Source organism: Blennius ocellaris (genome assembly GCF_963422515.1).
Source record: "Blennius ocellaris genome assembly, chromosome: 8".
NCBI classification, from domain to species: Eukaryota; Metazoa; Chordata; class Actinopteri; order Blenniiformes; family Blenniidae; genus Blennius; species Blennius ocellaris.
The window spans coordinates 28250556-28273989 of record NC_137657.1 but is presented as its reverse complement, the minus strand read 5'-3'; the positions used below and the strand labels follow the sequence as shown (position 1 = coordinate 28273989).

The 23434-nt window shown below is 44.0% G+C and overlaps 1 protein-coding gene across 1 annotated transcript; it reads right to left on the bottom strand.

Annotated features, from left to right (window-relative positions):
- Positions 1-421: 421 nt before the first annotated feature.
- rhbg (Rh family B glycoprotein) lies at positions 422-16412 on the bottom strand. Its single transcript, XM_080500712.1, has 10 exons — positions 16168-16412; positions 9830-10016; positions 8398-8548; positions 8180-8327; positions 6666-6832; positions 6342-6479; positions 5086-5219; positions 3262-3383; positions 2048-2121; positions 422-1371 (listed from the first exon to the last, which is right to left on the bottom strand). Exons 1-10 carry the CDS (start codon positions 16343-16345, stop codon positions 1297-1299), a joined length of 1374 nt encoding a protein of 457 aa, XP_080356838.1. The 5' UTR covers positions 16346-16412; the 3' UTR covers positions 422-1296.
- Between the last annotated feature and the right edge of the window lie 7022 nt (positions 16413-23434).

The following is a 23434-nucleotide window of genomic DNA, read 5'->3' as shown; positions in this document are numbered from 1 at the left end:
CTGCATATTGTTTAAGTTTAAGCGGTACGGTGTTGAATATTATTTACTTATAAGTATTAAGCAGGTTGTATTTGTACGCTTTTAAAGTTTGAACTGGAAGTTTTCAGCTCATTTAAATTAACAAATTAACAGTGGACTTTTGGACGGTTTAATCTTAAAACCTTTTTTTATATATATATATATTTTTGATCAATCTTATGAAGTAATTTCATCCTTTAATACATTTTTAAAAACAATTTTGCTTCATAAAAAGTCTCACAAACCAAGAAAACGTTCATTTTTCACCGGGAGAATTTTTACTACTGAAGAAAAACACTGATCTTTAAAAAAAACAAACAGGAAAGTTCAGTTTTATTTCTTGTGATCGTGAGATTCCACGTTGGGCCACGAGACTGTCAAAATAAAAGTCGAGGAACGAGAGGAGCTTCACTTCTTTATTTGTATTTATTTCCAGAGAACCTCCATGAAGTTTTCTGCCACGAGGAGAAAATGAAAAGTCACGAGGCTCGTTTCTGATCAATCAAGCAGACTTCGTCACAAAGCCACGCCCCCCAGGCCTACGTCACCAAAAAAAGAAAGAAAGAAAAAAAACAACCTTATTTATCTCACAAAAGCCAAAATAAAAACGTGTTTCTAAATCTACAACCGCCACTTTATTCATTTCATGACGATACAAGACTCAAACGAGACTCGACGTCATTTTGAACCTTTTATTTTGCCAAAAAAATATCCAATGTTGAGCTGAAAAATGATTTCAGTTTACAAAAGATCGATTGAAAGATTAAATGCAGCCACCCTCTATCACACCAAACCAACCTAATCCGATATATACAATAAAAAAATAACCCATAAAGGTACGACTTAAACAGGAAGTGCTCCTAGTCTAACTTTACTACGCTAAAAAAATCTGAGGGATAAGAAGATTAAAATAATAATAAAACGTAAAAACGTTTCCGTTCGAATGAAATCTGTTGATTTAAATTTTAAAATGTTATTTTTTGTACATATAATTATTTGTTTAATTTGCTTCGTCTTTGGTTTCCAGGTGTCGTGACGCTTGCAGGAGACAGCGCGGCTCCTCGTCGCCCTCTGCTGGCCGCAGCCGGGTATTACCTCAAACTCACGCTTTTATTTCTTTAATTCGAGGAAAAATAATATTAAATGTTCAAGCTTTGAAAAAAAACAAACAAAGGGTTTGAGGGTCAGAACGTCTCAAGTGTCAGGATGAGTGTGTGTGTGTGTGTGTGTGTGTGCGTGTGAGTGTGTGTGTGTGTGTGAGAGAGTGTGTGTGTCTGTCTAACTGTTGAGCTTGTCCGACTCGGCCGTCCTGACGGTGCTCAGCTCCTCGTGGTGCTCCTCCTCCCCGGGCACCTGACACACACACACACCGGCCAGTCTATTAACGAGGTGAAGGTGGAAACAACAACAACAACAACAACAAAATACAAGCATCATGGACGTAAACTGACATGAGGTGGAAAAAAACTCTCGTGCATTGTGTGGAAATAATCCTCCAGTGGCCCTTCTCCACCTCCACCTCCTTCTCCACCTCCTCCTCCTCCTCCTCCTCCACCCGCTGGTCAAAGTATTTTGCACAGCAAAGCAACGTGAAGCGGATTCCTGGTGCAACACCACCATCTTGTGGCCGCGCGGTGAACTGCAACGCTCCTTCAAAGCAGCCAGCTGCTTTTTATATTGTATATTTGGTGCTCTTTCGTGAAAGAAGCAGCCTGTGGGGAGAATTTTACTGCAAACATCCCGTCTACGAGGTGTTTTTTTTTTTTTTTTTAATGTAATGACGTCATAAATTAACGTAATAACCATCTTCCTTCAGGCAGTTTTCCTTCTTTGTGTTTGAAATTTGAATTATTCTTTATTCTTCTTTTTCTAGGATCCCATAAATAAAAAGTGTTGCTTCAGTGCAGAATGTGCAGCGAAAGCATGTCACAGTCGCGTCGTCGTGTGATAGATGAAGGGATGAAGTGGGTGAAGGTGTGTGACGAGGTGGTGGAGGTGGAGGTGGAGGTGGAGGTGGTGGAGGCCTCACCTCCCAGTAGAGGCTGTCCTCGAAGCAGATGGCGTCCGGAGGAGCGCCGAAGACGGGAAGCTTCAGAATGAATCCTGCAGACGGAACAGAAGGTTACTGATCACCTCCACCCGCCGACCTGCTCCTGCATTCAGCCGCTACGTCTCGAAGGAAACTCAAATATTACAAATCAAACGTCAATTCTCCTCACAAATCTGAAGAGTTGCACCTGATGAGCGTCAGAAATCACCCAGAATGCAACAGCGAGAGGTTTTCTTATAGTATATTTGCACCAGAAGGTGCAAATATACTATAAGCAAATGGTTCTGTGAAAATATAGACATTTTATTTATCTGTGCCACAAAATAGAAGAAAGAAGAAGTAACAATGATTAAATAGAGCAAGAAAAAAATCAAAGAAAATTTATAAAGGAAAAAATAAAAATATATGGAAAAAAATTATTTAAAAGGGAAAAGAAAAAGAAGTAAAAAAAATATTTTATAGAAATAAAAATAAAATGGGGGGTAGGAAGTAAAAAAGACTTAAAAGAAGGAAAAAACAAGAAAAAAAATTAAAAGAAAAAAACAACTTAAAAAGGTAAAAAGGAAAAAAATATTTAAAAGGGAAAAGCAAAAGATTAAAAAAAAAGAAAAATATTTTAAAAAAGGGAAAAATGGGGAAGGAAGTAAAAAAGATAAAAACAATTTAAAAGAAAAGATTCTTTATAAAGGAAAAGAAAATTAATTTAAAAAAGAAAAATATTTTTTAAAAAAGAAGGAAAAAATAAAAAATGAGGGACGAAGTAAAAAAGAAAAACAACAAAGTAGAAAGAATCAAATATTTAAAAAAGAAAAGGAAACCATTCTTTAAAAGGGAAAAGAAAAACAATCTAAAAAAGAAAAGATATTTCAAAATAAGAAAACAAATTTAAAAGAAAAAAGGGAAAAAGAAGAACAACAAAAGTAAAAGTGTAAAGTCACTGAAGGCAGAGTTTCACTGGTTCGACCTGCTGCAGACGAAATTGGACCTTTTTGGCCTAAACACTTTTAATCTCCTGAGTTTTAATGAGAAAAATGAAAATATAACAAAAGTGAAAGGCGACTTTGGAAAACGGCGTCTAACTTTCCTCCAAACGACATCGAACAACAAACTCGATGTTCAGCATCAAAGAACCAACGGACACAGAGATCAAAGCACACAGATGTGAGACTATGAGAGACGTTGGCTCCACCCACCGACGACGAGCCCGCCCAGCAGGGCGACGCCCAGCGTGACGGCCAGAGACACGGCCTGGACGCCCCCCTGGAAGGACGCCTCTCTGTCTCCGCTGGCCACCAGCGGGAAGACGTCCTCCATCCTGCAACACACAACTACCGTCATACATCTGTAATAAATAATACACTCATCTGCTCTTGGTTTTTAATTGGTTTAATTAACATTAACGTGAGCCGACGGTTTAGTCTCGCCTCGTAAATATTCTATTTTGATTTAAAAAAAAATACTATTATGAATCAGAAATCAGAATTTTATTAAAAAGTTAATTTCCACTCAACGCATCTGAAAACGTTAAAATATTTTTAAATGGTATTTGTGACGATAATATTTAAATAAACAACAAAGGAAAAGATCATGATATGAAGTTTTATAATCCTTCAGACCATTTTTGATATTTACTATATACAAGCTTAAAATGATAAAGAATAAGACAAAAAAGACTTAAACACTTTTAGATTTTCAGTTTACATGTAATAAAGCTGGACGTGTCATTTGCACGGTGATTCTGCCGTTTCCGTGGAAACGGACATCGTTTTCAAAATATCTGTGAAAACGTGAAACTAAAAGAAAAACACACAGAAATAAATAAAAAGCGATTCCAACACGTTTCCAACGTCCCTCTGAGCCACCAAGTTCAAGAGTGAAGAGAGTTTGGCTCCACGATCGGGGGATTCCGCCAAATCTGGCAACCCAGCTCAGTGTGGAGCGGAAAGAAGAGCTTTTATTCTGACGGAGCCGCTTCCTGTGACGCTGCTCGGTGAACGAGGCCTTGGACATGGGGCAGGATGGGGACATGATGGGGACATGATGGGGATGGGATGGGGACATGATGGGGACAGGGACATGATGAGGACAGAGCGGGATGGGGACAGGGGTGGGGATGGGATGGGGACACGATGGGGACAGGATGGGATGGGGACATAATGGGGACGGGGACATGATGGGGACATGATGGGATAGGGACGGGGGTGGGGATGGGACGGGGACATGATGGGGACGGGGCGGGATGGGGACGGGGATGGGATGGGGACATGATGGGATAGGGACGGGGGTGGGGATGGGACGGGGACATGATGGGGACGGGGCGGGATGGGGACGGGGATGGGATGGGGACGGGGGTGGGGATGGGACGGGGACATGATGAGGATGGGGCGGGATGGGGACGGGGATGGGATGGGGACATGATGGGATAGGGACGGGGGTGGGGATGGGACGGAGACATGATGAGGATGGGGCGGGATGGGGACAGGGACATGATGAGGACGGAGCGGGATGGGGACAGGGGTGGGGATGGGATGGGGACACGATGGGGACATAATGGGGACGGGGACATGATGAGGATGGGGGCGGGATGGGGACGGGGGTTGGGATGGGACGGGGACATGATGGGGACGGGGCTGGATGGGGATGGGGATGGGATGGGGACATGATGGGATAGGGACGGGGGTGGGGATGGGACGGGGACATGATGAGGATGGGGCGGGATGGGGACAGGGACATGATGAGGACGGAGCGGGATGGGGACAGGGGTGGGGATGGGATGGGGACACGATGGGGACATAATGGAGACGGGGACATGATGAGGATGGGGGCGGGATGGGGACGGGGGTTGGGATGGGATGGGGACATGATGGGGACGGGGGTGGGGATAGGATGTGGACAGGGACATGATGAGGACGGGGCGGAATGTGGACGGGGGTGGGGATGGGATGGGGACGGGGACATGATGGGGACTGGACCGGGACGGGGACGGGACGGGGACAGGGTGAAGTCAAGACACTTACCCGTCTCCGTAAATGTCCCTGGTGGCCAGAGCGGCGGTGACGGCCCCCACCACGGCTCCCAGGACCCCCGGCATGCCGTGCAGGTTGTGGACGCCACACGTGTCCTGGATCTTCAGCTTGTCCTCCAGGACGGGCTGCAGGAGGACAGACGGCGTCAGGACACTGGGGGCGCTATGCAGACACATACTGGAGCTACTGGAGTAAACGTTTATATGAACGGAAAATAAACTCATTTCTAGGTTATATTTGAATGTAATATTGAGTTATTAAGAATAATTTAAAAAAATTAAAAAAAAATTAAATTAATTTCAGTGATTTTTCTTAATTTTTAGCTCAAAATCATGACAAATTTAAAAAAAAATTTAAAAAAGTAAAATGAAAGAACTTTCAAATGAGGTTCAGTCAGAAACGGCTGGAACTGGATCAAAACAGCTGGAACTGGACTCAAAACAACTAAACTGGACTCAAAACAGCTGGAACTGGACTAAAGAAACAGCTGGAACCGGACTAAAAACAACTGGAACTGGAAAAAAAAAACTGGAACTGGACTAAAGAAACAACTGGAACTCAACTAAAAACAACTAAACTGGACTGAAAACAGCTGGAACCGGACTAAAGAAACAACTGGAACTGGACTAAAAACAACTAAACTGGACCAAGAAACAGCTGGAACTGGACTAAAAACAACTAAACTGGACCAAGAAACAGCTGGAACTGGACCAAGAAACAGCTGGAACCGGACTAAAAACAACTGGAACTGGACAAAAAAAAAACTGGAACTGGACTAAAAACAACTGGAACTGGACTAAAGAAACAACTGGAACTGGACTAAAAACAACTAAACTGGACTGAAAACAGCTGGAACTGGACTAAGAAACCGCTGGAACCGGACTAAAAACAACTGAAACTGGACAAAAAAAAACTGGAACTGGACTAAAAACAGCTGGAACCGGACTAAAGAAACAACTGAACTGGACTAAAAACAACTAAACTGGACTGAAAACAGCTGGAACTGGACTAAGAAACCGCTGGAACCGGACTAAAAACAACTGGAACTGGAATAAAAATGACTGGAACTGGACTAAAGAAACAGCTGGAAACAGACTGAGAACAGCTGGAACCGGACTGAAAACAGCTGGAACCGGACTGAAAACAGCTGGAACTGGACTGAAAACAGCTGGAACCGGACTGAGAACAGCTGGAACCGGACTGAGAACAGCTGGAACCGGACTGAGAACATCTGGCCTGCTCCTCACCGACAGGTACTTGAAGCCCAGAACTGAGATGATCCCGGCCAGGAAACCAACGATCATGGAGCCGAACGGCGTCAGCATCATCTCACCGGCCGTTCCCGCGGCAACGCCGCCGGCCAGAGCAGCGTTCTGGATGTGGACCTGAAACGGAGGGGGGGGGCGGTTATTGCGGTGACTGTCAAAATAAAAGTACCAAGCCCAGACACCACGGAGGAGCCTTTGTTCTGACGGTCTCTACTGAGCATGTGCAGTCGCAGCAGTTCCACACAAAGGAATGGGGTGCGTGCGCGGCGTGCGCGGCGTGCGCGGCGTGCACGGCGTCCTCACCATGTCCAGCTTGCCGTCGTGCGCCGTCAGGGCCGACATGGCGTAGCTGGACAGCGTGCAGGCGGCCAGGGAGTAGTAGGTGTTGAGCGCCGTGCGGTGCTGGTCGTCTCCGTGAGCCGTGACGGCGGAGTTGAAGCTGGGCCAGAACATCCACAGGTAGATGGTTCCTGGAACAGGAAGTGACGTTTCAATAACGCTTCTCCAATGTTATCCTGCTTCCTGGACCCTATTCAGACCCCCACCCCCCCATCCCCCAACACCCCCCCCTACTGGTAAGACTGCAATATTTCACCAGAATCAATACTCTGTTTCAAATATGGTGGTGAAGAAAATAAAACTTTTCAAAAAAATTGTACATTTATGTGAAGTTGGCCGATGAATTTTTATCACTGTTTTTTTTTCTCCGAGAGTTTTTGCGTTTTAGAAAAGTTCCGCAATTTCCAAAGACGGTGAAGAAAATAAAACTTTTTTAAAAAATTGTACATTTATGTGAAACTGGCAGATGAATTTTTATCACTGTTTTTTTTCTCCGAGAGTTTTTGCATTTCAGAAAAGTTTCACAATTTCCAAAGACGGTGAAGAAAATAAAACTTTTTAAAAATTTTTACATTTATGTGAAATTGGCCAATGAATTTTTTTATCACGTTTTTTTTTTTCCCCGAGAGTTTTTGCGTTTCAGAAAAGTTCCGCAATTTCCAAAGACGGTGAAGAAAATAAATCTTTAAAAAAAAATTGTACATTTATGTGAAATTGGCCGATTAATTTTTATCACTGTTTTTTTTTCTCCGAGAGTTTTTGCGTTTTAGAAAAGTTCCGCAATTTCCAAAGACGGTGAAGAAAATAAAACTTTTTTAAAAAATTGTACATTTATGTGAAATTGGCAGATGAATTTTTATCACTGTTTTTTTTCTCCGAGAGTTTTTGCATTTCAGAAAAGTTTCGCAATTTCCAAAGACGGTGAAGAAAATAAAACTTTTTAAAAAATTTTACATTTATGTGAAATTGGCCGATGAATCTTTATCACTATTTTTTTTTCTCCGAGAGTTTTTGCGTTTTAGAAAAGTTCCGCAATTTCCAAAGACGGTGAAGAAAATAAAACGTAAAAATTTTTTTTTACATTTATGTGAAATTGGCCGATTAATCTTTATCACTGTTTTTTTTTTCCCCGAGAGTTTTTGCGTTTCAGAAAAGTTCCGCAATTTCCAAAGACGGTGAAGAAAATAAATCTTTAAAAAAAATTTTTTACATTTATATGAAATTGGCCGATTAATTTTTATCACTGTTTTTTTTTCTCCGAGAGTTTTTGCGTTTCAGAAAAGTTTCGCAACTTCACGGCAACGTTTTGAAAACGATGTCCGTTTACAAGGAAACGTCGGAAAACGACGTAGTTTTCATGTCGGGCCACTAGTCAGCCAGATTGTCAGACGGTCAGACGGACTCGGCAAAGAAATGTGCGTTTCCACTTGAAGACGTCGTGCGAAGGCGTCTTGGCGTTCGGCGGCGGCGGGTTTTACCGATCATGGCGAACAGGTCGGAGTGGTACACGGAGCAGTTCCGGTGCTTGCTCTTGTCCAGGTTGGGCCGGTACAGGATCCGGGTCACCATCAGGCCGAAGTAGGCGCCGAAGGTGTGGATGGTCATGGAGCCGCCGGCGTCCCGGGTCTGAGCAGAACGGGTGTCAGTGGCGCCTCAAACGCTCGGGGGGGGGGGGCGGCGGCAGGAAGTGACTCACCCCCAGCAGCGTCAGCAGGATGAACTCGTTGACGGCGAACAGCGTGACCTCGAACACGGCCATGACCAGCAGCTGCACCGGGCTGGTCTTACCCAGAACCGCCCCGAAGGAGATCAGCACCGAGCCGGTGCAGAAGTCTGCGTTGATCATGCTGGAGGGGGGGAGGGAGAGGTCAAACTGGAGTCGCCGCTGTTCTCTGGACCGGGAACACTAAGAGTCGGAGTTTGTACTCGTTATTTCACGAAGGTACGAAGCAGAAACGCTGAACAGACTCTGACCAATCAGGGACCAGCGTCATCATCAGCTTTGGTCATATTTTCTGATTCTGTACTATTTTGTGGATTTTGGGGGTTTTTTCCCCTCGATTTTGTACTTTTGAAAAAAATTGATTTTATAGTATTTTCAGATTTTCTAGATTTTGCCATTTCCTGGATTTTATTGTTGTTGGGTGTTTTATCAAAATGTTTTGAGTATTTTCTGATTTTCTATAGTATTTTAATTTTTTTCAGGTGTTTGTATTATTTTCTGATTTTCTAGTATTTTTGTTATTATTTTCTGATTTTCTAGTATTTTTTTTCTGGATTTTGTATTATTTTCTGATTTTCTAGTATTTTAGTTATTTTCTGATTTTCTAGTATTTTTGTTTTTTTTCTGGATTTTGTATTATTTTCTGATTTTCTAGTATTTTAGTTTTTTCTGGATTTTGTATTATTTTCTGATTTTCTAGTATTTTTTCTGGATTTTGTATTATTTTCTGATTTTCTAGTATTTTAGTTATTATTTTCTGATTTTCTAGTATTTTAGTTTTTTTCTGGATTTTGTATTATTTTCTGCAATTTCTTCTTTTTTTCCTGATATTCTTAGAATTCCAAGTATTTTCTGGATTTTTCTGTGTTTCCTTGATTTTACTGTATTAACATTTTCAGAATTTTGTAGTTTTTTTTCAGATTTTCTGGATTTTGTATTTATTTCGGAATTCTGTTGAGTTTTGTTCTTATGTTGCAGGGGATTATTTCACTCCCAGACTTCCAGGCTTATATCATTTTAACAAGTACAATTTTTATATAAGAAATATCTAGAATATCTATAATAAAGGGCCATTTGAATTGTTTTACAAATATACATTATCAAAAAGTAGTGCGCACACACACACACACACACACACACACACACACACACACACACACACACACACACACACACACACACACACACACACACACTAACAAGCCCAAGCAGAAACACTCTGGTGACCTTTGACCTGCAGACGTCAGTCAGTGTCGTTTCTTCCTGTTGAGCCTCAGGTTGTTTTCACAGTAGAAGAGTGAAGCAGGTGTGTGTGTGTGTGTGTGTGTGTGTGTGTGTGTGTGTGTGTGTGTGTGTGTGTGTGTGTGTGTGTGTGTGTGTGTGTGTGTGTGTGTGTGTGCAGCACCTCTCCACGCCGATGTGGATCTTCCCTCCATGCAGGCCGTGGAAGAATCCCTGCATGAGCGTGGCCCACTGCAGCGCGAAGGCGGCGATGAGGAAGTTGAAGCCGACGCTGCTGAAGCCGTAGCGCTGCAGGAACGTCATGAGGAAGCCGAAGCCGATGAAGATCATCACGTGGACGTCCTGGAAACCTGCAGGGCCACACACACACTTCATCTGTGTTCAGGGAGGAAATACCAACCTGCAGATGCACCGATAAAAGTAGTTTTTTTTTGTTTTTTTACATTGTTTTGCTCGTCTGACAACTTCCTGTAAATATTTAGTTTGCTAAAAATAAAGTTAAAAAAAAATAAAAAATACTAACAAATAAGAAAACATGAATGTTAATAGAAAACTTGCCTATAAAAGATCAAAGTCATGACGTCAAACCACAAAGCTCAGGCCGCGTTGCCATGGAAACGGCGAAACATGCAAAGCTATTTGAGCTCATTTCTTTCCTCTCCGTTTCGATTTTATCGACATTTATTTCAAAACATAAGAAAAATAAAAATGTAAAGTATTTTTAATTCCTGTCACTTCAGGTCGTTTCTCCTTCAACAGAAAATTCTGTTCACTGAACCTCCGACACGCTTCAGCGTTTTGTCTCTGAAAACGAGTCTGAATGAGTCGTTATGTAAACCGGGGAGATCTGGAGGAGGAGAGGAGGAAGAGGAGGAGGAGGAGAGGAGAGGAGGAGGATGAGGAGAGGAGAGGAGGAAGAGGAGAGGAGGAGGAAGAGGAGAGGAGGAGGAGGAGGAGAGGAAGAGGAAGAGGAGAGGAGGAAGAGGAGGAGGAGAGGAGAGGAGGAAGAGGAGAGGAGGAGGAAGAGGAGAGGAGGAGGAGGAGGAGAGGAAGAGGAAGAGGAGAGGAGGAGGAAGAGGAAGAGGAGCATGAGGAGGAGAGGAGAGGATGAAGAGGAGAGGAAGAGGAGAGGGGGAAGGTAAGAGAGGAGGAGGAAGAGGAGAGGAATACGAAGAGGAGAGGAGGAAGAGGAGAGGAGGAAGAGGAGCGGAGAGGAGGAGGGGGAGGAGGAAGAGGAGCGGAGGAGGAAGAGGAGAGGAATAAGAAGAGGAGAGGAGGAAGAGGAGGATGAAGAGGAGCGGAGAGGAGGAGGAAGAGGAGCGGAGAGGAGAAGAGAGGAGGAGAAGGAGGAAGAGGAGCGGAGGAGGAAGAGGAGAGGAATAAGAAGAGGAGAGGAGGAAGAGGAGAGGAATAAAAAGAGGAGAGGAGGAAGAAGAGGAGAGGAGGAAGAGGAGGAGGAAACGCTCCATCAGACGGATAAAAAAAAAAAAAAAAAAGCTTCAGCAGCATAAGAACCGACCGGAGCTCATCAGTTCCGGTTCTTCTTCTTCTTCTTTTTTTTTTGTCGTTGTTGTTTTTTTGCTGAGTTTGCTCTTTTCTGACTCGTTATTTACCCCCAGACTGCCACACACAATATTGCACTGTGCTGCAGCCCCGGTCGCCATGGCGACGGTTAATTGGCATGCGGAGGTGTCGCCAGTGTCCCCGTTGGCACTTTGGCCCAAATTGCGGCTCGCGAACGATCTGAGCCGTGAAGAGGCTCCGCAGGGTGGAACTACACCTCCGTCAGACGGGAAGAGAGGAGGAGGAGGAGGAGGAAGAGCTTCCACTCTTTCATTTAACATCGAGCCGGCCGACAAGAGGATGAAGGGGAATTTACATCAAAAGTATATATATATAACATTGAAAGGGACGAAAACGATGCGTTTTCACTTAAAACATTGTTTAAATGTGTTTTTTGGGGGGTTTTTTTAACAACTAAAACATTGTAGTAACCATGTTGGGCCACTAGGCGGTAGCGAGAATGCTAGAAAGTAGGACGCAATGAAGGGAATTTTAAATTCAATCTAAAGTCCCGTGTTAAAATGTTTCACGTTAATTTACGCTTAAACGCACTGAAAGCACATATATATATATATATAGATACACACACACACATACATATATATATATATATACACACACATATATATACATACATACATGCATATATATACATATATACATATATACACATATACACACATATATACACACATATTTCAGTGCGCTTAAGCGTAAATTAACGTGAAACATTTTAACACGGGACTTTAGATTGAATTTAAAATTCCCTTCATTGCATCCTACTTGCTAGCATTCTCGCCACCGCCTAGTGGCCAAACATGGTAACTACAACGTTTTAGTTTAAAAAAAACAAAAAAAAAAACCCACATTTAAAAATGTTTCAAGTGAAAATGCGTCGTTCTCGTCCCTTTCAATGTTGCCACAGTTACTTTAAAAGAGGAATCCGATCACTCCTTTAAAAAGCATGTTAAGTTTAATTGATGACAACGGTGGGTTCCAATTCTTTCATGTTCCCTGAACGCACCGCGAGAGCGGGTCGGCCCGCGATTGGCCGAAAGTGGAGGAGTATTTCTCGTATTTCCTCCCTCACGATAAATTTTTTGCGAGTCGCCCCTTTGTCGTTCTTCCTCCTGAAACGAGATCAAAGCTCGTTTGTGATCAAAGGAACGCCTCCCTCCAGTGGGAATCAAACCTCATTGTTCTCATCAGGAGCAGTTTTTAAAAACACCCAGCCGCTGAGCAAACGGGGACTTTGGCCGGCAGCACAGGTAGAAGCGGCGTCGGCTTTTTCCACCTGAGCAAACAGGCCGAGGTCCGCGGAGGGCGAGTCGGGCGACTGATGAACTTTGAGACAAACGGCTTCAAGTCGATCAGGAGCCGGCGGCCGAAGAACCAGTTACTGGTTCAGCCTGGTTCAGATTCCTGGGAAATACCAGGAACTCCACTCAGAACTTCTCCTTCGCTGGGAGTTTAACGCCTCAAATCTGATGCTGATGGGAGTGTGATTCATTCATTCATTCATTCATTCATTTATTGTGATTTGTTTTTATGAGGTGATTTTTTTTTTTTTTTTTTATTTGGCCATTTATATATATTTTTATTTTATTTGGTCATTTATTTATGGTCATTTATCTTTACAAAGTAATTTTCTATGTATTTGGTCATTTATTTATTTATTTTTATTTAGTCATTTTTTTATATATTTGGTCATTTATTTTATTTGGCCATTTATTTATCTATTTATTTATGGTCATTTATTTTTACGGAGAAATGTTTGATGTATTTGGTCATTTATATATATATTTTTTTATTTTCTTTGATCATTTATTTATTTTTATTTAGTCATTTTTTATTTATTTGGTCATTTATGTTATTTAGCTATTTATATATATTTTTATATTTTATTTGTTCATTTATTTTTATTTATTTGGTCATTTATGTTATTTGGCCATTTATGTATATTTTACTATTTTATTTGGTCATTTATTTATCTATTTATTTATGGTCATTTATTTTTACAAAGTAATTTTTTATGTATTTGATAATTTATATATATTTTAAAATTTTATTTGGTCATTTATTTATTTTTATTTGGTCATTTCTTATTTATTTGGTCATTTATGTTATTTGGCCATTTATATATATTTATATATTTTATTTGGCCATTTATTTATTCATGGTCATTTATTTTTACATAGTAATTTTTTTTATTTATTTGTTCATTTATTTTATTTGGTCATTTATTTATTTTATTTTCACCATTAAGTATTGATTTATTCATTTATTTTGGTCATTTATGCACCAACAAGGTTTAACAAACGGATTTGCGGTTCTGGAGAATAAAGTGAATGAATCTGTTCACTTTTTCCACCAATTTCAGCCAAAAACTGTCGACACATTTGACTCGGATCCACAAACGTCGTCCGCCGCTAGCTGCAGAGTAAAAAGCTCCATTTACACATAAAAAGGGCCATTTGACATTAAAAAAATCCCCAAATTTCCAAATGAAAGCATCTCCGAATAGAATTTTTGGACTGTCAAAATATAAGTACAAAGTTGGATTGTTATTACGGTGACCGTCAAAATAAAAGCACCAAGCATTGTGACGTCACGAAGGAAACTTGGTTCTGATTGGCTCTACTGAGCACGTGCAGAACAAGTGTCCAGAAAGTTTCCAGAAAGTTTCCATAAAGTTTCCTGAAAGTTTCCATAAAGTTTCCATAAAGTTTCCATAAAGTTTCCCGAAAGTTTCCCGAAAGTTTCCCGAAAGTTTCGCTTTCCTCGTTTACAACAGAGTCGGAGCATTTTCACGAGCTTCCCTCCGAACGTGGTTGTCATGGAAACGGAGCTTAATACTTTTAACCCAATTACAAAATGTGAGTTGTTTTTTAGTTTTTGTTTTTTAAAATCTTTGTCAAGGTAAGAAATAGTCACAACGTTGTATTTTGGGCGACATTCCGTCATAATTTTACCTAAAATACTCAGACTTCCTGTTGTCACACGAGGCGTGCAGCGTAATAAAAGCTCGTTAATAAAGAAGCTAACATCTCTACGGCGTCACGCCGCCGCCGCCGGCGGAAGGTGAAGAGTTCAGGACGGTGAGAAATGTAAACGTTTCAGTGAGAAGAAGAGCACATTCATCTCTTCACATTCCCGTCACACCGAGGTTAAACCCCCCCCGGCAGGCGTGTTGGGACGCGCCCCCCCCCCTACCTGCCCCCCCCCACCGGCGTTAAGGTGGAACCGCTTTGAAGCTTTGAAGCTTTGAACGCTAGAATCGTCTAGTTTTTTGGGTTTTTTTTAGAGATTAAGTCCTCGGACCTGTAAAAATAGATTTAAATTAACTTTAAAGTTTAAAGTTTAAAGATAATTTAGTGTGTGTGTGTGTGTGTGTGTGTGTGTGTGTGTGTGTGTGTGTGTGTGTGTGGGGGGGGGTAAATACCATAGTAGCAGTAATATTGACAATATTTTCACTAATGCTACGAAAAATGAGTCCAATATCAACATGAAGCCAATTTTAAGGAACTTTGGTGTAAAATACAGTGAAGGACTGTTGCATTCTGGGCGTTTAGACAATAAAATAACCTCGACAGCTTCACTCTGAACTCGTTTTTCACGTCTGCGACTCTTAAGAAAAATCTTTAAACAATCAGTATTCTGTTAATCCGCCTCGTTCCAGAAGTTGAACTGGACGTCTGGACGGTTCCTGGACCGACAGGAAGTCCTGCTTTCAAAATGGTGGAAAGATTCAGAGGCCAGAAAGGGTCAAAGTAAAAACAAAATTAATTAAATTAAAAAAAACAGTATTTCTCGACACCGTCAGCAGTCGGTGGTGACGGAGGAGACGGAGAGACGGAGTGACGGAGTGACGGAGGAGACGGAGTGATGGACAGGACTCGTCTGTGTGAAACGATCACAAAGAGCCGAACTCGTCCAATTAAGGGGAGGGAGGGAGGGAGAGAGAGAGAGAGAGAGAGAGAGAGAGACAGAGGGAGAGAGAGAGAGAGAGAGAGAGAGAGAGACAGAGGGAGAGAGACAGAGGGAGAGAGAGAGACAGAGGGAGAGAGAGAGAGAGAGAGAGAGAGACAGAGGGAGAGAGAGAGATAGAGAGGGGGAGGGAGAGAGAGAGGGGGGGAGGGAGAGACAGACAGACAGACAGACAGACAGAGAGAGAGAGAGAGACAGAGAGGGCAATAGAGAGAGACAGGGAGAGAGACAGAGAGAGAGAGAGAGAGAGACAGACAGACAGGGAGAGGGAGGGAGAGAGAGAGACAGGGAGAGGGAGGGAGAGAGAGAGAGCAATAGAGAGAGAGAGAGAGAGACAGACAGACAGGGAGAGGGAGGGAGAGAGAGAGCAATAGAGAGAGAGAGGGAGAGAGAGAGAGAGAGAGAGAGGGGGGAGGGAGAGACAGACAGACAGACAGACAGACAGAGAGAGAGAGAGAGAGAGCAATAGAGAGCAATAGAGAGAGGGAGAGACAGGCAGAGAGAGAGAGAGCAATAGAGAGCAATAGAGAGAGGGAGAGACAGGCAGAGAGAGAGAGAGCAATAGAGAGAGAGAGGGAGAGAGAGAGAGAGAGAGAGAGAGAGAGAGAGAGCTGCAGTGATGCAGAACATTGTTGTTGTTCTTCATGGAGCCAGATAATCATTATTGTTTGCTTTGATACACGAGACGTGGAAATAAAAAAATAAAATAAAATAAAATCTCTCAGACGGAACAAAGTTTAAGTGAAACTAAACAAATACACAAAAACATTCAGGATCCACATCCTGATCAACGGATCCAGAAACACTTCAATACTTTTTTTTTTTAGTTGCACAATTCAAAAGTCGAGTCTACGACAGAAACCCTGCCTAACTTTGTCACTTTCTATGTAGTTTTATTTTGAAAGGGCGAGGCGACCCCCCGACCCCCCGACCCCCCGCGGTGAGACTCACTCGGGTAGCGGTAGTAGAAGTCGTTCTCGTAGTCGTGGTGCGACAGGTTGTGGAACTGGCGAGCGTCGGTGTCGTGGTCGTACTGCACCAGCACGCCGAAGAGGATGATGAGGATGAGCTCCAGGACGAAGCACACGACCGGCAGCTTCAGCCGCATGCTGGTGGACGAGTCCGTCATGGTGGTCGTCGCTTCTGGGGGCTCCGGCGGCGGGACGGGGGATTAAAGGTCCAGGAGTCTCTCTCTCTGTCTCTGTCACTCTCTCTCTCTCTCCCGGGGGAGTCCTGAGTGTGTGTGTGTGTGTGTGGAGGAAGAACAAACTCACTGACAAACTCAAATATGTGTTTTTTGCTGCACCGGGGTCACACCTACTGAGTGTTAAGCTCCGCCCCCTCTGAGACCGGCTTTAAGGTAGACTGGAGCTCACCTCACCACTTCGTGCACCTCGTCTCCTTCACCGCCTCGTCTCCTTCAACGCCTCGTCTCCTTCAACGCCTCGTCTCCTTCACCGTCTCATCTCCTTCACCGTCTCATCTCCTTCAACACCTCGTCTCCTTCAACGCCTCGTCTCCTTCACCGCCTCATCTCCTTCACCACTTTATTGTCCACCTCATCTCCTTCACCGCCTCGTCTCCTTCACCGCCTCGTCTCCTTCACCACTTTATTGTCCACCTCATCTCCTTCACCACTTTATTGTCCACCTCATCTCCTTCACCGCCTCGTCTCCTTCACCACTTTATTGTCCACCTCATCTCCTTCATCGCCTCGTCTCCTTCACCACTTTATTCACCACCTCATCTCCTTCACCGCCTCATCTCCTTCACTACTTTATTCACCACCTCATCTCCTTCACCGTCTCATCTCCTTCACCACCTCATCACCTTCTCCACTTAATCTCCTTCACCACTTTATTCACCACCTCATCTCCTTCACCACCTGATCTCTTTCACCACCTCATCTCCTTCACCACCTCATCTCCTTCACCATTTCACAGTTAACCCAAATTACATGAAACCTTCAGAGATGATTTCTCATCATGAGAGGATGAATCCATTAGATTCTGGGACGTTTCTGAATAAAGCCCAAAAAACTGTGAAACAAAAAGTCCCATACAAAGGAGAGAGGCTCCTCATGGGGGAGATCAAAGGGGTCCGCAAACAAACGTGGTGTTGGTGAAGATCTGCGCTCTACCAAGTGACGCTCTCCCGAGTAAAGCTCTACCGAGTGACGCTCTACCGAGTGACGCTCCACCGAGTGACGCTCTACCGAGTGACGCTCCACCGAGTGACGCTCTACCGAGTGTGGCTCTACCGAGTGACGCTCTACCGAGTGTGGCTCTACCGAGTGATGCTCTACCGAGCGTGGCTCTACCGAGCGTCGCTGTACCGAGCGTCGCTGTACCGAGCGTGGCTCTACCGAGCGCCGCTCTACCGAGTGACGCTCTACCGAGTGTGGCTCTACCGAGTGACGCTCTACCGAGTGACGCTCTACCGAGTGTGGCTCTACCGAGTGTGGCTCTACCAAGTGTGGCTCTACCGAGCGCCGCTCTACCGAGTGACGCTCTACCGAGTGTCGCTCTACCGAGTGTTGCCCTAGTTGGAAAAGTTGTGTTTTTCGGTTTCCATGGAGACGGAGCGTTTTCAAAAAAGTTCCACCCTGGGAGCAGGTTTGGTGGCTCGGCGCACCGTCGTCACGGAAACAGACACACACAAAAAAAACCTACGCAACTTTTCTGTTTCCACTCGAAGACGTGAAAACGTGGCGCTGGAGAGAAACGTACCGGCAGCAGCAGGTTTACAACCAATAAATTGAAACATCGTCCATCAAGTCAACCCCCCCACCGCCCCCCACCGCCCGACCCCCCCCGCCGCCCCTCCCCCACCCGGTGGGTTAAGTTTCATAAGAGCCATCACTCACACCTGTATCTTCCTTCTCCATCAGCAGAGGCTGTCTTTTGTGAAAGAAAGGTGAAAGAACGGAGAAGAAGAGAAGAATGCTGTTATGATTTTGAGGAATTTCAACTATTATCACCTGAGAGCGCCGGGGCGGCGAGGAGCCGTCAACTCTGCAGCGACATCCCGTCTGTCCGGCTTCCTGTCGCCCGGTCGGACGGCGTCCACGCTAATTGACGGGTCGACAGGCCACTTCGTCCCGTCACGAAACCGCGTCGGTTTTTCCTTTTAAAGATTTAAAGAAGAGAGGAAGAAGAAGTGAGGAAGACTCTTATTGATATCTGGACTACGGTTGTTCGTAGCTCCCCTTTAGCCGCCAGCTAACTAGCCTAGCCACCACGGGCTAAAGCGGCCCCCAAAGACTTCCTTTTGGGGTCCGGACCAATCAATCAATCAATCAATGAGCCGTGTTTCTTCTTCACTTCCTCTCAGGTCAGTGTTTGTTTCAGCCACAGCGCCCCCTAACAGCAGCTGGTGGAACTGCAGGACGTTTTCCAGGCGGTTTGACTCCAAACAGCCGGTGAAAGGGTGAATCCTCACCGATCGGAGTGTGAAAGGCCCCTTAAACCACCAAGTCCAGGAGAATCTGGATCTGGGAGTTGCGACATCATGGAGGAAGCCTTGTTCTGACTGGCTCTACTGAGCATGTGCAGAAGAACCAGTCACTACCAACGTGATGAACGGGAATATCGTTTTCGTCCATTTCTACGGAGACAAAAATCAAAAGATTTTTTTTTTAAAAGTTGTGTTTTCAGTGGCTCTGAGCACCGTTGTCATGTCAACCAACACAACGACCCCAAACCCAACACGAGTTCTCCGTTAACGTGGCCCGAGTTTCAGATTTGGGTTTTTCTTGTGCAGAAACCATGAAAACCAGAGTCCTGCTGTCTACAAGTGAGGGGGCGGGGGGGGGGGGGTGTGTAGGGGTGGGTTAAAGACAAACACCAGCAGCTGATGACAGCACAGAGAAAAGAATGTAAAATAACTGAGGAACATCGGTATCAACTTGAACGTGTCGCCACCGACTGTTTGCAGAAGAACCAAGAGACGCTCCAGGAGATTCCAAAGCCCCCGACACCTGGGTGGAATTTACCGAACAGGACAAAGACCACCAGGAAGACGGGAACATTCCTGACTAACGTTGGCGCATAAGCACAAACAACGAAGGTTCCACAGAAACAAACCAGCCACAAATCATTGACTGGAGTTCTGGGATGGAAACGACCAGCGTGTCCCAGAAGAAGCTCATTTACATCCAAACAACTGAAGAAGACGGTTAAACAGTCACTTTGTTCTTCTCCTGGTTGAACCCGAATTAGAGAATCAATCCCAAGTTTTGGAGTACCGATAATATTTCTTATTGAATTCCTCACAGCCCTAATTCACACTCCATTCACAAACGACACGAGTACTGGTACTCTGAGCAGTATCGGACCAGATCCACGATACTTGAACGACTGAGACGTTCCGTCGTCGTTTCATCCGTACAAGTCTTCCACCAACATCCCAGAACCTGGACGGGTTCATGTGGGACAAGGGGATTATTGGTTTTCAGTGAGATTCTCTTGAGGGAAGTAGATCAATGAGTGGAGTGGTCAAAGGTCAAAGAGATCAAAGCTCGCCGTCAAAGTCACTTCGTTGATAAAGCAGATGGACTCTGAGGCTTCGTTCACTCGACATCGTTAAAATGGAAACGCGTCACTCTGGTTTTCCACGTCAACATAATGAGAATAATGTTTATTTCCACAGCAACAGCAGAAAATTATGCACTTTTCCTGTTGGGCCACTAGGTGGTACGCTTTTTTTTTTTTCTAACTTAACCTTTATTTTACCAGAAAAACTTTGTCGCTATTAAAAAAATCTCTTTTTCAAAGAGCGTCCTGGCCGAGACAGGCAGCAGAACATTAAAGCTTCAGACAAAACATAAATGAAAAATGTCAACACATTAAAAAAAACATGCAAATTTGATTTAAAAAAAAAAAAAATTGTCCTTAAATTAAAATGAAGTCCATTTTCCAAAACTTCTGCAGACAGATGTGTTTTCCTCCAAGTCACATGACGAGTAGCAGCGTTTCAGTAGTTTGATATTCCCTCGTTTCCACGGAGACGGAGCGTTTGGATAAAGTTGCGTTTCCACGGAGACCAAGCATTTTCCTAAAGTTGCGTTTCCACGGAGACAGAGCGTTTTCCTAAAGTTGCGTTTCCACGGAGACGGAGCATTTTCCTAAAGTTGCGTTTCCACGGAGACAGAGCGTTTTCCTAAAATTGCGTTTCCACGGAGATGGAGCATTTTCCTAAAGTTCCAGGCTTTTTTCAAAAATGTGTTTTCAGGCACCGTTGTCCTGTAAACTGACCCAAAACGCTACGATAGTTTTTTTTTTGTCTTCACTTTGAAACGCGACTTAAGATACCAAAAACACTTCCCACTAAAATATCATTGCATTAATCAACAAGACTGTGGCTGAAGTTTGTATTTCAAAAAGGCTTGATATCTAGAAGTCTTGTGTAAACTGGCTGAAAATATAAAATGACAGGAGAAAACCTGAGTGGGACGTTTATTATATTTGCAAAGAGACATTCAAACATTCGGGTTTAAACTAAAAGCTAATTTTCCTTTCAGTTCATGCAACAAGGTCCAATATCAGAAGAGTATTTTGAAAGTAAAGCTGAAATATAAAGAACTAGTTTTCAGTGTCGGCGTGAAAAAAAAAAAAAAATTCCTCACAATGACAAACATGTCACCTGTCGGGTCACGTGACTTCGTGACGACGAACCTCCCGGGGTTTCATCGCTGCACGAAGTCAGAAAGTCCTGATTAGACGTTTGCAAACGCAACTTTTTTAGAAAACAATCCGACTCCGTCTCCGTGGAAACGAGGGCCAAACACAACTTTCTGCTCCTGGTCACCCCGACGGTGAACTCGTAGTTCCGCACATGCTCAGTAGAGACAATCAGAACGACGTCTCCTCCGCGGTGTCACGACTCCATATCCTCCTGGACTTGGTACTTTTATTTTGACAGTCCTCGATTCTCCTCCATTAGAATGTTGGATCCTAGGAGCTGCATTCACAATCTGCTGTGTCTGTGCGAGCTGGCCTGGCTCCGCCCCCACACCCCCCCCCCCCAGATATGGGAAGAGGAGGAAGTACTTCCTCTCCTCAGAGCTGCCCGATTGTGGGAGGAGCCAAAAGGGGGAGGAGCCTACCTTGACTTGCGATTAGCGAAACACTTTCTTCACTTCTGGGGCGTCACGAAGTAAAACACAGAAAATACTTGAGTCACTAGTGGTACCAGGTGACCAGTACGAACCTGCCCGATGGTTTTGTTTGATACGATTTCCACGCAAAAATATCGAATTTAATGTGAAATATGAAATTTCCCCAGAATTCTGAGGATTGAAGGTCACGAGGCGACAGATCAGGAACGTGACGGAGTAAAATAAATAAGAGAGCATTTCAGAGAGGAAGAAGTAAAGATAGACTTTTAACAGTATGTTAAAAAAAAGACTACAGTGAAAACCACACACACACACACACACACACACACACACACACACACACACATGCCGGAGATACCTCTGGTTGCTTCTTGTCACTCCATCAGCCAGCGGCTCCTGGGCCCCTCCGATAACACAATCTCTCCATCGGTGGGGATGGAGGGGAAGGGGGGGGGTGGGGTCCTATGGGGGAGGGGGGAGGAGGGGGAGAGGGGGGGGGGGGGGGTCTATAGTAACAACATAGCAGCTTGGCACCAGATGAAAAGAGATAAAACACGAGACTGGACCTGCCTGTTATGTAACTCTGAGCTCAGGTCCCTGAAGAGGCTGCAGGTTCTTCACACTCCTGCGGCCCAGGCGCTTTTCAGGAATCGCCGACGTTGATGAGACGCCGCCGCCGCCGCCGGAGTCGCTTCTTCAGGCCCGTGGGTCAGAACCGGCCGGCAGGAGGCTCCGGTCGGGTCCAAACCACCAAGAACACTGGACAGTCAGACCTTCTTTTAAAAAAAACAACAACATATGTCTAAAGAGACCCGAGCTGAGATGTCGGCCATGAATGCTAGCAAGCTAGCATTAGCCTCGGAGCCGCGCTGTTTGTAAAAAAAAAACACCCAGAATGCAACAGCTCCAGGTTTTGTTTTCGGACATTTCACACTGGAAAGTTTCCTTAAAATTGGTTTTATGTTAAGGTTGGACTCATTTTCTGTAGTAATTCTTTAGTTTTATTTGAATTTATATATATATATATATATATATTCAGATTCAGACCATTTTTAAAAAAAAACGATGTGTCTAAAGAGACCCGAGCTGAGATGTCGGCCATGAATGCTATCAAGCTACCATTAGCCTCGGAGCCGCGCTGTTTGTAAAAAAAAAACACCCAGAATGCAACAGCTCCAGGGGGAGGTTTTGTTTTTGGACATTTCACGCTGGAAAGTTTCATTAAAATTGGTTTTATGTTGAGATTGGACTCATTTTCTGTAGTAATTCTTTAGTTTTGTTTGAATATATATATATATATATATATATATATATATATATATATATTCAGATTCAGACCTTTTAAAAAAACAACAACATTTGTCTAAAGAGACCCGAGCTGAGATGTCGGCCATGAACGCTATCGAGCTAGCATTAGCCTCGGAGCCGCGCTGTTTGTAAAAAAAACCCACCCAGAATGCAACAGCTCCAGGGGGAGGTTTTGTTTTTGGACATTTCACACTGGAAAGTTTCATTAAAATTGGTTTTATGTTGAGGTTGGACTCATTTTCTGTAGTAATTCTTTAGTTTTGTTTGAATATATATATATATATATATATATATATATATACTCCGTTTGATGTGATGGTACCGTTCCACCGTCCCCGGCCATCTACACTGAAACTTCGTGAACCAACTGACTGACCGACGAGCCAAAGAACAAACTAATGTTTGACGGGGGAAAAAAATTAACTAATTAACACAGAAAGCTACTTATCTCCCTTTTGAATCTCACTGGCGTGTAAGAAATGACCCAGAATTCTCCTTCAACCGATTGCCGACTTCACTTTGGCTGCATTTCGTCCCAACTTTTTTTTTTTTCAAGGTACGTTTCCTTGTTGCCGTTAAACGGCGTGGTGGTTCTCAGAGCAAACAACCCGGAGGAGCTGCAGGACCAAACAGGCCTGGGAACGTCAGCTTATCTCCTTCAGATCTACGTCGGTGCGCCGGCGGGCGGCCACGTGCCTCAAAGCCCGGCTCTGATTGGCCGAAGAGCCTCAGACCAACCGGCTGAGGCCATTAAAAAGGTCAAACGTCGCTGCTGCGGTCGATCGTGTCGTC